The following is a 16676-nucleotide window of genomic DNA, read 5'->3' on the forward strand; positions in this document are numbered from 1 at the left end:
ATATCGAAAGTAACATGTTCCTGTTAAATTGGCCAAATACTGAACTGAACTAACCGTTCGCATACACTTGACTAACCATAAAGCACAAGGTCCATATTTATCCTTGTATCCTATTAAAATCACATCAGGGGGTGAAAAATCAGTTGAAAAGTTCATTAGAAGTATTATTTACATGCCATTGTGATTCAAAATATCGAAAGTAACATGTTCCTGTTAAATTGGCCAAATACTGAACTGAACTAACCGTTTGCATAAACTTGACTAACCATAAAGCACAAGGTCCATATTTATCCTTGTATCCTATTAAAATCACTATCAGGGGTGTAAAATCAGTTGAAAAGCTCAATAGAAGGACTATTTACATGACATTATGATTCAAAATATCGAAAGTAACATGTTCCTGTTAAATTGGCCAAATACTGAACTGAACTAACCGTTTGCATACACTTGACTAACCATAAAGCAAAAGGTCCATATTTATCCTTGTATCTTATTAAAATCACATCAGGGGGTGTAAAATCAGTTGAAAAGTTCATTAGAAGGACTATTTACATGACATTATGATTCAAAATATCGAAAGTAACATGTTCCTGTTAAATTGGCCAAATACTGAACTGAACTAACCATTTGCATACACTTGACTAACCATAAAGCACAAGGTCCATATTTATCCTTGTATCCTATTAAAATCACTATCAGGGGTGTAAAATCAGTTGAAAAGTTCATTAGAAGGACTATTTACATTACATTATGATTCAAAATATCGAAAGTAACATGTTCCTGTTAAATTGGCCAAATACTGAACTGAACTAACCGTTTGCATACACTTGACTAGCCGTAAAGCACAAGGTCCATATTTATCCTTGTATCCTATTAAAATCACATCAGGGGGTGAAAAATCAGTTGAAAAGTTCATTAGAAGTATTATTTACATGCCATTGTGATTCAAAATATCGAAAGTAACATGTTCCTGTTAAATTGGTCAAATACTGAACTGAACTAACCGTTTGCATACACTTGACTAACCATAAAGCACAAGGTTCATATTTATCCTTGTATCCTATTAAAATCACATTAGGGGGTGTAAAATCAGTTGAAAAGTTCATTAGAAGGACTATTTACATGACATTATGATTCAAAATATCGAAAGTAACATGTTCCTGTTAAATTGGTCAAATACTGAACTGAACTAACCGTTTGCATACACTGGACTAACCATAAAGCACAAGGTCCATATTTATCCTTGTATCCTATTAAAATCACTATCAGGGGTGTAAAATCAGTTGAAAAGTTCATTAGAAGGACTATTTACATGACATTATGATTCAAAATATTGAAAGTAACATGTTCCTGTTAAATTGGCCAAATACTGAACTGAACTAACCGTTTGCATACACTTGACTAACCATAAAGCACAAGGTCTTTGTGTCTTATTAAAATCACTATCAGGGGTGTAAAATCAGTTGAAAAGTTCATTAGAAGTATTATTTACATGCCATTCACATGACTGACCACAATGTTTAAGGTTCATATTTATGTAAGATATGTAAAAGAAGTTAAAATATTCATTACAAGTACATTTCATTATACTTCAAAATATTGAAAGTAACATTTTCCTATTCGATTGGCCAATTACTACATTGATTAAACCACAAAGTTTCACATGACTGTCATCAAAGTTTAAGGTGTTTATGCTTCGGGTTGAATTACCCAATTACTACACATGACTACCCATAACTATAAAAGCACTACATATTGAAATAATACCTTCAAAAACATCCTAAAGGTCAAATCTATTGAATCTTCTTCTTTTTCCTTTGATATGTTGTCCAAGGCGTTCGGCAGACCAAGCTGCCCACACGTTTCCTAGGTTGGTCTTTCTGCCTTGTGTACATATTTGATCGTTGTTGCTCAGGTGGATCGGTATCATGGGGTATATTATGACCTTCACCTGCATCAACTGCAATAAAAAAAAAAGCAATATATATAAATTAGTAAATCTATAAGAGTGACTTATGAGTCATTTGTTATGCAGTCACATGCCCAACTTACATATGGAAACGCCAAGCACAGATGGGACAGATGGGGATCCACCGTTCATATTTTCAAACAATATGGTTTCTTCGCCCAAAGAACGAGTACTAGTGGTTGGATCAATAAACTGAGGTGATGTTGGTAGATTCAGATCTATCATTCTCAATTCTTCCTCAAGGATGAATATCTTCTCTTGTAGATCCTTAACCTTTGCATCTAAAACATCAATATCATGTGCGGCATATCTTGATTGGCAAACGGGCTGATGCCACTGGAGAAAACCACGAGGTGCCATTTGCATGGCTTCCTTCACAATTTCATGTTCAAGATCTTCATTTGATGCAGCTATTTGTTGACATATCTATAGACAAGGCAACCTATTACAAATCAGCAGAATACAACAAAGATTTGCAACAAAGGTTCATTTTCTTACCGAAGTGTTTTCAAACATTGTGGAGAGTTTCTTCCTCCCTAAGGTAAGATGAGGCCAATGTAAAAACCGAGGAAATGTAGTTCCATAGCTAAATTTGACACTATGGTGCAATGACATATGCTCCAAAGCCCAAATCTGTATGTGCATCATAAACTTCATGATCATATCATAGAAACATAAACAAAAACATAAGCAATAATGACCAGAAAGTACCATTGAAATATATTTCACTTAAAATCTTGTACCTGTAAAACTGCTGCACAACCTATTAGAGACACTTTGTGTGAATTTTTTGCTTCACGAAAGTGTTTGACTGCTCGAATCAATCCACCAACCAAAACATCATATACAAAAACACCCCAACTATATTTATCAAGTGAACTTAGGTCGTCTAAAGTCCTCAACAAACCACTATGCACAGTGGAGTTGGTATTAGGGCAATAAAATTCTGCTAAGCCAAGAAGTATGTACCATCGACAAAAGTCTTCAACATCTTCAGCACAATTATTCTTTTTTAGTTGTTCAACTATTATCGGGATCGTAATTTTTTTCCCATTGAACAAACTTGTAGTATGACATTCTTCATCTTGATCAAAAATCACGCTTTCCTCTACAATGCGCAACCCAGTTGCAAAGCAAACATCTAAAGGGGTAAAAGGAACTACTGCACTTCGTATTGTAAAACCCAAACGACGCCCTACCCACCGAGTAACTAATTCATACAGTAAATTCCCATTGATTGGTATTTTTTCCGGAATATTCATTAACCATTTGAACGGGGTAGCATTTATTTGAGCTTTTTGAAGATCAGTGAGATTCTTATTGACCTCAAGAAGAAAATTTGGTTGACAATTGTGTCTAACACGTAACTGAAAAATGACAAATAAATGAATCATCAGAATTGCTTCTAAATATACGTATGTTCATCGAATAAACCACTAGAATGTTATTTGAAATATAAAAATAGCTCAAAAAAATATCATTTTACAATATATGAAGACGCTAGTTCTATAATGGGAAAACACTAAACAAACTTGCAAACCGTATAACCTTAAAAAGAAAGGTGAGAAGTTTCAATATTAAAAGGTTTATACAAACCTGTCCCCCACTTTCCTCCATGGTTGGGAGCTTAGAAATTGGTTTCAGTTTCACCCCTCTCAGCCGAGATTCTAATACTAAAAGGCCAAGTAAAACAAAAACAAAAAAATGTATCAGCTTCAACATAAATATTCAGTTTGTGAGCACCTTGCAATGAACCTTGCTACTTAAACAATGTTAGGTTAAGTTTGGCTCTATGGGCATAATTAGCTATCTAATGTTTGGTTCCAAGGTTGAATCATAGGTAACATTAAACCTGCCACATAACAACATAAGCTCAAAAATAGCAATATATACTACCTTGGTCAATCCCATAACCAAGTATGCTTTCATGACAACACCAATCAGTAATCACCAATGCTTTGAAGGATTGGCTTCCAAGGAAATACAAGAATAGAGTAACCAAGAACTTAATAGGCACTATGCTAGTAATCAACACTGTCATTATTGACCTTGGTGAATCAGATAAGAATCAGAGATGAATTTTAACCTTTGACCACTGGAAAAAAACAATGGGGCCACATTTACTATCTACACGGGTAATCTTACGGTACCTAAGTTAGTCATTGTGTAAGAAAAGTTTCAGATCATCAATTTTAACCTTTGGTTAACTTTAGAACTGCACACCATGCACTTATTTTGAAACAGCAGGGGATTCAAATCTGTTTCACACAGATGCAGCTACGCTTAGCATATACCACTGATTTATAAACCCAAAAGAGTGATATATTAATTTATTTTTCTCTAATTCCTATCTTCTATTACTCCCATCATTACATCATGATCATTGAATAATAATAAGACTCAAAAATAGCATATATATCAAATAATTATTCAGCAAGAAACCCAAAATCACAGTACATTCAGCATCAAGAAATGAAAATCAGAGGAAAAATGGGAGCAGCAGAGGACCTTGGAAATGATATCATCAGCAAGAGCAAAATGAGTGAGACAGTGCTTGCAGCTGTTTGATCAAGAATAGTCTTTCCATGTTTCCCTTTACAGACGAATCTGTCAAGTTTAGGAAAATTCCTTTCAGAAAATCACCACCCAACAAGAATTGAAAATGTAAACAAAATTGAAAACATAAAAGAATCAATCAAGCATTGGTAATCAAACTGGTAGAGTGAGTGAAACATCAGTACCAAATTGAGAAAACGAGATTGATGGAAATCGTTACCGAGAGAGATTCAAAAAGGGGCTGGTTGAGTGACCGTCAGAACCAGTGGCGGAGGAGAGGAAGTCGGTGTGAGCGAGGCGTAGGGAGGGATTCGCGAGAGAGAAGAAAAGGAAGCCAGAGGAGGAGGAGGAAGCATAACCCAAGCGAAGAAGTGAGCCTTCGCGCGAGGGGTGGAGGGGCAGCGAGTGGTGGAGGGGCGCGAGCGGTGGAGGGGTGCCGGCGAGTGGCGGGCGGAGAAGAGGAACTGGCGAACAGAGATCGCGAGAGAGAGGAGAACGGTGAAAATTGAAATCCCTAATTTAGGGATTTTCACTTACATGTCCCGCTCAAAATCCCCAAAATTCTAACCTTTCTCCAAATTATACATTCAGTCCCTCAAATATTGCAATTCATTTCCGGGCCCCTCCCCTCAGAAGCTGACTCAGCACACTTGGCCACATGTGAACGGTGTTTGGGGTGTTTTTACTATTCCTATGTCTATGAATCATTATTGTATTCACATACATGGGTTTCATTTAATGAAGTGGACGTCCATGTGGATTCCACTTTAGCATTAGTTTTTTTTTTATAAATAATAGTTGACATGTCACAATCTTCTTCATCCTCAACCATCATCCCTCTCGCTCTCTCTTGCTCTCTCTTGAGATTTTGGTATCATGAAAAGAAGAACAGGATCCTGAAATTGTGCATGAACTAAAACATGTGAATGAGAATGGTAGAGAAAGTAAACACAGACGCATTAGAGGAAGGCATTGGAGCACATAGAGCAAGAAGAATTACCTGATAAAATAAGACAAGAAAACAAACAGATATTGGACACAGAGATCGAGGGGAAGATGTTTTTCGTAGACAAAAATGACAAACTTGAGTGTGAGAGCGTGAAGTAGAGGAGCCAGAGAAGGGAGAGCAAGAACTTTTACATGATGAGAGAAGCATTGACTTCTTACTTATTATAATTACCTTGAATTTTGAATTCCAGTTTACCAAATATCCAAACAAAATATTCAAGAACACTTCTAGCAATTGTAAAGTTTTCTCCTTTTCTTCCTCATTTGCTCTGGTTATTGTCTCTGAGTATCCAAGTCTAGGTGAGCATGGCCTAGCTTTAACCATTGAAACTTCCAAGGATCTCAACTCAATGTTCTCCCCAGCCAGTATCTTGTCTCCTTAACAAAAGTAACATTGGGAACCACCTCTTTGCTGTTGAGTTTGCTGTATCAGCGACTGACACAACAAATCCATATTTAAGAAGTAAGAAAGATAAATTCCCTTGTGGATACAAATTAGTCTAATAAAATTGCTTGGCATTTAAGGCCAGACTGAAACACACTAACAATACAAATACAATAATAAGCAGCAATCTTACTCTAAGCACAATGCCATAAATTAACTACTCAATCAGATCACAGACTGAAAATTGGTAAACAAGCTGAAGAATCTACATCCCTTTGTTGCCCAAAAATTGAATATGAACCCTTTTAGGCAGAAAGAAACCAACACAACCCAGCAGCCAGCAATTAGGATTCATCAGCAAAAACTATATCAATATGTATATAAATAGCAGACAAAGCATCACATAAACCATTCTTATCATAACTACCAAGTTGTAAACTCAATTTCTAATAGTAGAAGCAAGTATGTAGTAATCCAGCGGAGCGGAGAAAAGTCAAAGATTGTCCATCATCAATAGTAACACTCAATAACAAGAATAAAAGGTCTGAAAATGCAATAATGATTCATATCATTCCTTCACGTTGAAAAGAAGAACATCACAATCAAAGTGACTCACACCAATGTTCTGAATGCCTCCAAACAAATTGTATTGAACCTCCGACGAGTTCATCGAGTTCTTCATGTTCCACATACTCCTTTTGACAACTGATTTCCCCTGAATTCTTCTTCTTCCATATATTGCTCTTCCCTATTACAGGTTTACTCTTCATTTTGCCTCTCTCATATGGATTAAGTGCTATATTGTGGGTGAAGTTCGGTGTTAATTACTTTCATGTGGTCTTTGTATGTGCTAAATATATAAACATTTAAACCCTTATACTATTCTCTTATGCGTCCACTCTCTGTCACGACCCAAAATCCCAAGCCGTGACCGGCGCACAGACTACCACCTTAGCCTGGCAAGCCTATTTAACAAAACTCACTTCCCAAAATAATTTTCCAAAATTGTACATGTTTAGTATAATTTATAAAAAAATAAATCCATAAGAATCTTTTATGTAATATCACCATCTCCATTCGTAACTAGAATTTCAAGAATACATAAATTTCAAATCCAGCACTAAAGTGCAAATCCTTAAATTAGAACAATAAATAACAATTCAAACTGAATTCCCCCAAAGACTCCCCTATAGCTGCAGAATGACAGATCAACAACAGACACAAATATGACAACCTTCCAAATGAGGCCTATAAACAATATAAGCAGAACGATCTGAATCTGATAACATACTGGTACTCAGTTTCCTGTGGATGGAAATAAGGAATGGGGTAAGTCACAAAGACTTAGTGAGGATTTAACAACCACCATGAACAGGAAAAGGGAAACATATGAAGCACGAGTTTTTCACTATCAGTTCAGAGTGGATAAAATATATAATATTAATAAAATTAATAAGCATCATTTCCAATAAGAGATGATCAAACTGCCAAGTTTATAAATAACTGTTTCAATGAAACTGAATAAAAATCATGTCAGTCATATGAAAGCATTTAAAAATCAGAAATATAATTTAATAGGGTCACACATGTAGAACCGTGAGGCGGCTCCATCTCGTTGATAGCCCTCTCCTCCTAAAGGATGACCTATCCGATAGGGGCGGCTCCATCTAACGGATAGCCCTTTCCTCTCTCGTATCACATGTCACATCGTATCATATCATCGGGGGAAGATACATCTCGTTGATAGCCCTTTCCGTGCACTGGCGGCTCCATCTAACGGATAGCCCTCTCCTCCCGGAATCAAACTAGCTAGGTGCACCTAGGCCGTTACCTCCGCTAACGGCTACGGGGTTCTATCAAGGATCCCCAAAACCGTTTTCTCAAACCAGTTCAAGTCTCATCAGAAGTCCCAAAATCAACTTTCCAAGTTCACAATCTCAATTTCACATAATTTCCAAAATCAAAGCAATATAAATATATTTCTCATGTCAGTTCAGAATCAGACTCATATCAACTTCATAAACCAGCTTTCGGATAATTCACGAATTGTAAAGCATGTTTTCCCAATTTAAATAAATATGCAATAAGCTAAAATAATCAAATCATCAGTTGTATAATTTATTAAAAAATAAGTCACAATGATTGGAAAACCACTCACTGTTACGAAGAACCAACATGATTGCTCTCCACAACTGCGCGACAACCAAACGAACCACTAACCGACAGATCTGAACACCAAAAATCAACTTCAAACCTTCAATAACAATTATCTTATGTCGTACCCGTGAGCAACTATGAAATCCCCAATTATGTACCCAAACCCCTAAATTAATTCTACCTAAGTCTGACATACAGTACAATATCATTCTCTAAATTTAAGGGTTGTGGAAATACCTCAATTAATTTAAAAGAGGAATCATGAAGGGCTTGGTACCATTCTCCTTCATCAAAGCACCAACCGTGGCTCCCAAAAGAGAACGCAAGAGACTCTCACTTGAATGATAGATTTTATCTTCACTAGCATGTAACTTTATGGTGGTATTGTGTGGTTCTTAACTAAAGAAGAAAAGGATGTAGAGGAGAAGAGAAGAATCGCTGATGCCGAGAAAAGAAGTTGAACCAGAGAAAAAGGAAAAAGATGAGAGGGAGAGAAAAACATAGGGTTTTAATATATAATTAGGAATTAAGAATGGTATTGGGAGTGGGGTTACAGTTTGTTTTTTGTTTGGTTTGTTATATATACATATATCTATTTATTTGTTTTTTTTTTATTAACAGGTTCCTTTTATATATTTTTTTTATTTTAAACGGGATGTTTCAATCTTTCCTCCTTAGAAAAATTCGTCCTCGAATTTTTTAAAGTTTAGCTAACCTTGAATTTCCAATAGCGGGAGATACTTGTCACGTATTCCCAAGACTTCTCTTAACCAGATAGCCCTCGCCAAATAACTTTCACATCATCAATATTCTTAGGACGCATACACCTCACTTTCATATCAACCATGACTATTGGATGTTCCATATGAGACCAATGTTCACCCAATTGCACGCCCTCGTGACAAATATTTTGAGATTGATCGTATAGGTTTCTCCAAAGCAAAGTGACATGAAGAACTATGTGAGCTGCCAAAAGATAAAGGGAGTGTGTCAATCAATAAGCTATAAGACAAACCATCTCCAAGATTTTAAACGGTCCAATGATCTTAGACTCAGTTTTCCTTTTTTTTACCAAACCGCAACACTTCTTTCATTAGAGAGACGTGCAAGTGCACATGATCACCACCTACATTCTCTAAAGAGCATCGCCTCCTATCACCTTAAGACTTTTGCATACTCTAAATTGCAAGCAAATGATTGGAACCATCTTAACCTTTCTATATTGTACCTTGTATAAGTTATGAGAGTATACCAACTTAGCTCCTTCGACATCAAACAAACCTATTGGTTATCTGCATCGCCCACCATACATGGTCTCAAATTGTACAATCTTAATGCTAGACGGGTAGTTGCTATTATAAGCGAACTTCATTATAGAAAAATTCTACTCTCAAATCATTCTAAAGTCTACAAACACAAGCATATAACATATCCTCCGAGATCTGAATACTCCTTTTAAATTAACCATCAATTTAAGGATAGAAAGTTGTACTCAAACTTAAATGAGGCTCAACAACAACTTTGAAAGTCTTCTAAAACAATGAATTCAATTAAGCTCCTTGATCTGTAGACAAGTTTACACCGTGCAAACAAACAATCTCAGCCAAGGTAGATCTTAGTATACAACGTTCTTTATAGGAAAAAGTGTACATACTCAGTCAATTGATCCATAATCACCGATATAAAATCATAACGCATTAAATTCCTAAGCAAACCTCTCACCAAGTTCATAACAACACTTTCTCACTTTCCCTATGGTATCTCAATAGATTGAAGCAACATTACTTGCTTTTAAGCTCATCCATCACCTGTCGACATGCTAAACCTTCAAAAACAAATTTTTTTTTTGTCCTCCTTCATCATTTTCTATAAATAAAATTTCTTCATATCTCAATGCATTTTATTAGAACCTGGATGTATGATCTAAAAATAATGATAAGCATCCTCTAATATTTTTCTCCACAAACTATCTACATTAGACACACATATTTATCACTCCAGCCACTATACGTCAACAAAGTCTAATGAAAACTATGGAATCTTTTCACTTTAAACATCATCTACCATCTTTACCACCTACTAATCTTGAACCTGATCGTATTTAACATCACCAACCAAATCATCCATCAAATTGTAACCAATTTGCACCTAAATCAACAATGAGTTGGAATGGCAAGCTCAAACCAAAATCTATTATCAACAAGCTTCCGGTGTTAGTCCTTATCCTTAGGAATATACAAGAATAATCAATGAGTACAATAACTAAATAATCCAAGAATGAATGCGGCTCATTAAATCCATAAAAACAACAGTGACACCACTAAGTCCAAAGTATCGTTGACAAAAGATTAACCCATCTATATCCAAGGATCACATTAAAATCAATCATGTCTTAAGCTATAATGGCTATCAACAACTCTCAATCTCCAATACCTTAAAAAGAATGGCGCACAAACTCAATTATCAAATTCTCCCCAAGAGGTGCAGCAAGGACCAATGTCTTATTCAAGAAAGAAGATAACTCACCAAGTTGACGACAATGATATAAATAGTATATATCTTTAGCATTAAGCAAAACATAATCATCTCAAGATCATATAAAAAGTATACTTACTACCACTGTATTGGCTGCATAAGCATCTTGATGAGTCAAAACAAAGACTCGAGCTCCACTCTCCTAACATATCATCAACCTCAACTACCATTTAATTTACCATAATTTTTGGTACTACACGTCCTCGGCCAAAAGAACTCATAACATGTCTAACAAGTGTTGTAGGAGCAGGTAAGATGCTAAAGCTACTCTTAATAACACTTATGCATTACTAGAGAAAGGTTGCACCACAACCACAAGTAAATTCCTCGTAATATGACATGTCCAATCGCACTAACAGAACACCTAATCATCTCCAAAGCAAGCTACGGAATGAAACTTCACACAAGTAGGACAAGGTGTAGATCTTGCGCAAAATACTTCTAAGAATAAAAATGGATTGTAAAGACCCCTAAAATCTACTCTAAAAATTTGTACAAATCCTGATAAGTATCCACTAGAACCACTCTCTAGAGTCATTGTCCTCAGTCTGCTCTAGCACCTCAAATCAATTTCTAAGCTCTCTAGCTCTCTCTATTACGAAACGATTCTTGAATTTCTAGGAAAATTCATCTTATGCTACCAGAGGTGATCTCAGTGCTCTCATACTCATAAAGTCATCAATCTAATCATATACCATAATCATAAGATAGAACTATATTAACTCTACCGCATTAATGTATGCGCATCAAAGTTCTGTCCACAATCTCTCTAAAGCACAAATATTCCCTTGTGGATCCTTTTACTTGCATTTGTAAAGTAGGAGAATTAATTAGCTACACAAAACCAATCACTGTGACCTCAATCTGTCTAGTGGCACCTACTTGTTACTTTCCTCTGTCTAACTTCTAACTGACTCTCATAAATTTTCTTATGTGAGTTCCCTTGTTGCTGTCCAACAACCACTCCAACACTTATTTCAAATCATGTTATATTTCCTTCGTACCAACTGTAAGCTGTAACATCCCTGAATTTCATAACCTCAATATAAGCACGTTAATATTGACTACAACAACAAACAACTAGCGAATACAGGCAATGGTCCTTGGCCTAAACCACAACACCGACCACAACCTCCCTAAAGAGGGTCCTAGTAAGTTAACTCATCTTTTAACGAAAATCCTAATTTAGGTGGCATCCTCACTGAACAAAGAATATTCATCAAACATAACACATGACTCGGAATTCAGTGAATGAGGAACGAACTCAAATCACACTTGGAAAACAACTTTAGAACACTCATGAGGAGTTAATAGCATCTTGGAAGTAAGTTGTGCCGCGGTTCACAATTTACTAACAAGATTCCATTATCACCTCATGTCTGCAGCTAATAGGACCTACAGCCAAAGCTCTGATACCAACTTTGTCACGACCCAAAATCCCAAGCCGTGACCGGCGCACAGACTACCACCTTAGCCTGGCAAGCCTATTTAACAAAACTCACTTCCCAAAATAATTTTCCAAAATTGTACATGTTTAGTATAATTTATAAAAAAATAAATCCATAAGAATCTTTTATGTAATATCACCATCTCCATTCGTAACTAGAATTTCAAGAATACATAAATTTCAAATCCAGCACTAAAGTGCAAATCCTTAAATTAGAACAATAAATAACAATTCAAACTGAATTCCCCCAAAGACTCCCCTATAGCTGCAGAATGACAGATCAACAACAGACACAAATATGACAACCTTCCAAATGAGGCCTATAAACAATATAAGCAGAACGATCTGAATCTGATAACATACTGGTACTCAGTTTCCTGTGGATGGAAATAAGGAATGGGGTAAGTCACAAAGACTTAGTGAGGATTTAACAACCACCATGAACAGGAAAAGGGAAACATATGAAGCACGAGTTTTTCACTATTAGTTCATAGTGGATAAAATATATAATATTAATAAAATTAATAAGCATCATTTCCAATAAGAGATGATCAAACTGCCAAGTTTATAAATAACTGTTTCAATGAAACTGAATAAAAATCATGTCAGTCATATGAAAGCATTTAAAAATCAGAAAAATAATTTAATAGGGTCACACATGTAGAACCGTGAGGCGGCTCCATCTCGTTGATAGCCCTCTCCTCCTAAAGGATGGCCTATCCGATAGGGGCGGCTCCATCTAACGGATAGCCCTTTCCTCTCTCGTATCACATGTCACATCGTATCATATCATCGGGGGAAGCTACATCTCGTTGATAGCCCTTTCCGTGCACTGGCGGCTCCATCTAACGGATAGCCCTCTCCTCCCGGAATCAAACTAGCTAGGTGCACCTAGGCCGTTACCTCTGCTAACGGCTACGGGGTTCTATCAAGGATCCCCAAAACCAATTTCTCAAACCAGTTCAAGTCTCATCAGAAGTCCCAAAATCAACTTTCCAAGTTCACAATCTCAATTTCACATAATTTCCAAAATCAAAGCAATATAAATATATTTCTCATGTCAGTTCAGAATCAGACTCATATCAACTTCATAAACCAGCTTTCGGATAATTCACGAATTGTAAAGCATGTTTCCCCAATTTAAATAAATATGCAATAAGCTAAAATAATCAAATCATCAGTTGTATAATTTATTAAAAAATAAGTCACAATGATTGGAAAACCACTCACTGTTACGAAGAACCAACATGATTGCTCTCCACAACTGCGCGACAACCAAACGGACCACTAACCGACAGATCTGAACACCAAAAATCAACTTCAAACCTTCAATAACAATTATCTTATGTCGTACCTGTGAGCAACTATGAAATCCCCAATTATGTACCCAAACCCCTAAATTAATTCTACCTAAGTCTGACATACAGTACAATATCATTCTCTAAATTTAAGGGTTGTGGAAATACCTCAATTAATTTAAAAGAGGAATCATGAAGGGCTTGGTACCATTCTCCTTCATCAAAGCACCAACCGTGGCTCCCAAAAGAGAACGCAAGAGACTCTCACTTGAATGATAGATTTTATCTTCACTAGCATGTAACTTTATGGTGGTATTGTGTGGTTCTTAACTAAAGAAGAAAAGGATGTAGAGGAGAAGAGAAGAATCGCTGATGCCGAGAAAAGAAGTTGAACCAGAGAAAAAGGAAAAAGATGAGAGGGAGAGAAAAACATAGGGTTTTAATATATAATTAGGAATTAAGAATGGTATTGGGAGTGGGGTTACGGTTTGTTTTTTTGTTTGGTTTGTTATATATACATATATCTATTTATTTGTTTTTTTTATTAACAGGTTCCTTTTATATATTTTTTTTATTTTAAACGGGATGTTTCACTCTCCACCAGCAACACATCGATGCTGATTCAAGAATACATAAATATTCCAGGTACTGTATCATATCTATATTTAACAAATCAATAACCACAAAATGGGCACCTAGTGTAAGTCAACTCCAAACAACCAATTTATCAATCTTTCACTTTTCTTCCTTCTCTCTCATTTAAACATGGATGCAGACACCCAAGAAACCCAACTAAGTGTCTGCAAAACATTTTCACAGATAACAACAACTAAAGTTCTAGTAATTTAATTACAAAACATAAACCAATTCACTTTGTTCAAAATATTTAGGACTACCATTGCACAAGACACACATTCCATGTCCGTAACAACCACCAAACTAACAGTTGTAATATCGTAAAAACAAAGTGCCAATGCATTCATCTAGATAAAACTTCCCGCTACTAACCAACTCCTATCAGAAACTTTCATTTAAATAAAAGTTCACATATCGTAGAACTCCTTGGGCATGAGGACAATTCTTTTATCATTTCAAATTTGTCCTCTAATTTTGAGGAAGGCGCAGTGCAAATGGTCATTGTATGTAAAACCCCTGAATTCTGCATAATATATTTTGCAAAATGCTGCTCACTTTCTGTGCCACTAAAATTTGTAATAGAACACTTCCTAAGCTGTGAAGAAAGACACTCCGGAACAGGATAAGGGGACATCCAAACAACAGGAGCAGAACTTATCTGGACATCCAGGACAAAAATTTGAAGATTTGGACACTTTTTGAGCATCCGACGTACAAAATCCCAGTTCATATCAATACTCAACTCGAGCTCCAGATGAGTTAAATTGGGAAAAACTGGAATTTCATCAGGGTACTACGACTGTTAAAAAGAGAAATCACAAACATTAGTGACATATATACAAACCTTGCCAATGCGAAGAAATTCTACATTACAAATCACTTTCAGATTCAGAGGAATAGTAAATTCAATGTTAAATATCTCTGCCCTGACCAACTTAGATAATCTTTCCAAGTTCTTATATGAACTGTGAAAAGAAACCATAGGGTTTGTTGTTGTTCATGAGATAGGTTTGGTCGTGAAAGTGAGGGTAGGAAGTGAGCGCCACAGTGGCTTCCACCTCTTTGATTTGGGGCTGGTGGATGGATAGATATGTGATTTTAGGGTTTAAGAGATGATTCTCTTGCCAAGGCTGAAATGAGTTAAAAGGGTCTCTTTGGTTCAAAAGGAGGGAGGGGAGGGGTTTTAATTAGCTAGCTTGTTTGGTTAATGGGAGGGAGAGAGAAACTAGTCATTCCCCAAGAGTTAGCTTAAGTTGTAAGAGTTCGGGGACATAAGGGTTGGGGAGGGAAAGGTCCACGGTTTGAACCCTAGAAGAGAAATTTGAAGGAATTTTCTAACTTACTAACAACTAATCACTAACATTTGTCTATAAAAAAAACTTATAAAAAGTGAGGAATTTTTATAATTGGATTATTGATTTCTGAAGCTGAAACCAATTCTTTTTTTTTAAGCAGAAACCAATTCAATTTAAATTAATATTTATAAATATATATAATTTTACAATAATGTTTAATTTTTTAATATATTAAAGTTAAAAACCCATGAATTTGGACGGGCTATTTGCTAGTTAGTATTATTTTTACCACAACTGTGCAGTCAGGGCACGACCGTGGCAATCGGCTGATAGAAAAAAACATAGGGAAAACACAAATAAGTAATTAAAAATCCTAAATCTATAAACCCTAAACTCAACTGTTCAATCCTAGTCTCTGATAATTGCGCCAAAAACTTGTTGCACTATTACACATGTCTAAACTAGAGTAAGTACACTATCGCTTAAGTAATATAAGATTGTTGTTTACTTAGATTTTTGGTAAACAGTAAGAAATCTAAACCTTAACGAAGAGGCTGCATTTAGATCTTCTTTGGTTTTTTAACTGAAATTGACGTGCTCAAAATTAGAGTTTAAGAATTTTAAAAGAAGGCTAAAGTTCTTCAAAGAACTTAAGGAAAGGATGAAGAAAAATGTTACAATAAATAAAAATAATAATTGAAGAGAAACAAGAGAAAAACTAGTAATAAACTTATATATATATATCTGGAAATGGTTTCGCAAAATACATACACAAGAACTCTTAATGTGCTATTAGTCACATTTGCTTGGACTTCGAGCATTTCAGAGAATTTTTTGAGCAATAATACGCGAACCCATATTCAAGTCACAAATCTCCTATTTATAGGCAAAAACCTAAATTGAAAGCTAACGGTAAGAAAATCTCAACCTTACATGTGTCCTGATTGAACTAACTAGCTTCCACGCATCTTGTAAGTTTTCAACTGCTCTAAACTGTTAGTTGAAATGCCCGTTAAAACAGTTCTGAATTATTAGTTGAGATGTCTATTCAATGTTGGCAATACGATCTAAGTTAAGCATTGCACTTCGACCAAAATCTTTCACCATTTTTTGGTCGAAATACATCAATTGCCAACAGAACTAACAACTTGATAGATTAATCTTCGACTCATTTTTCCTCATGCAAATCGAGTAATAAAGACTTGGTGAAAGTTTTCAGCGTAATAATTGTAAGTCTCAGTTATCGAACTCAAGGGATTAGGTGGACAAACTTATTTTAGGCAGGTAAATTCATAGTTTAGGAAAATCAATAATTGGAAGTTGTAATCATGCAATAAAGCAAACAAAAGTGGGAGGGAGGGGGATGGAGAGAGAGAGAGAGATTGTAGTG

General features: G+C 35.7%; 1 protein-coding gene across 18 annotated transcripts; it reads right to left on the minus strand.

Moving 5' to 3' along the window:
* Positions 1 to 1564: 1564 nt before the first annotated feature.
* LOC130734401 (uncharacterized) lies at positions 1565 to 13850 on the minus strand. 18 transcript variants are annotated; one of them, XM_057586783.1, is made up of 12 exons: positions 13524 to 13849; positions 13288 to 13357; positions 8313 to 12434; positions 8077 to 8146; positions 5526 to 5969; positions 4746 to 5421; positions 4478 to 4576; positions 3566 to 3642; positions 2713 to 3336; positions 2468 to 2602; positions 2053 to 2395; positions 1565 to 1960 (listed from the first exon to the last, which is right to left on the minus strand). In XM_057586783.1, exons 8-12 carry the CDS (start codon positions 3584 to 3586, stop codon positions 1794 to 1796), a joined length of 1290 nt encoding a protein of 429 aa, XP_057442766.1. In that variant the 5' UTR covers positions 3587 to 3642; positions 4478 to 4576; positions 4746 to 5421; positions 5526 to 5969; positions 8077 to 8146; positions 8313 to 12434; positions 13288 to 13357; positions 13524 to 13849; the 3' UTR covers positions 1565 to 1793. The 18 variants fall into 18 exon arrangements, with proteins under 18 accessions (XP_057442766.1, XP_057442768.1, XP_057442765.1 ...); XM_057586785.1 differs by lacking the exon at positions 8077 to 8146 and adding an exon at positions 6535 to 7223 and having other exon boundaries at positions 4746 to 5969; XM_057586782.1 differs by lacking the exon at positions 4746 to 5421 and having other exon boundaries at positions 5706 to 5969.
* Between the last annotated feature and the right edge of the window lie 2826 nt (positions 13851 to 16676).

Source organism: Lotus japonicus, chromosome 1, assembly GCF_012489685.1.
Source record: "Lotus japonicus ecotype B-129 chromosome 1, LjGifu_v1.2".
In the NCBI taxonomy this organism is placed as follows: domain Eukaryota; kingdom Viridiplantae; phylum Streptophyta; class Magnoliopsida; order Fabales; family Fabaceae; genus Lotus; species Lotus japonicus.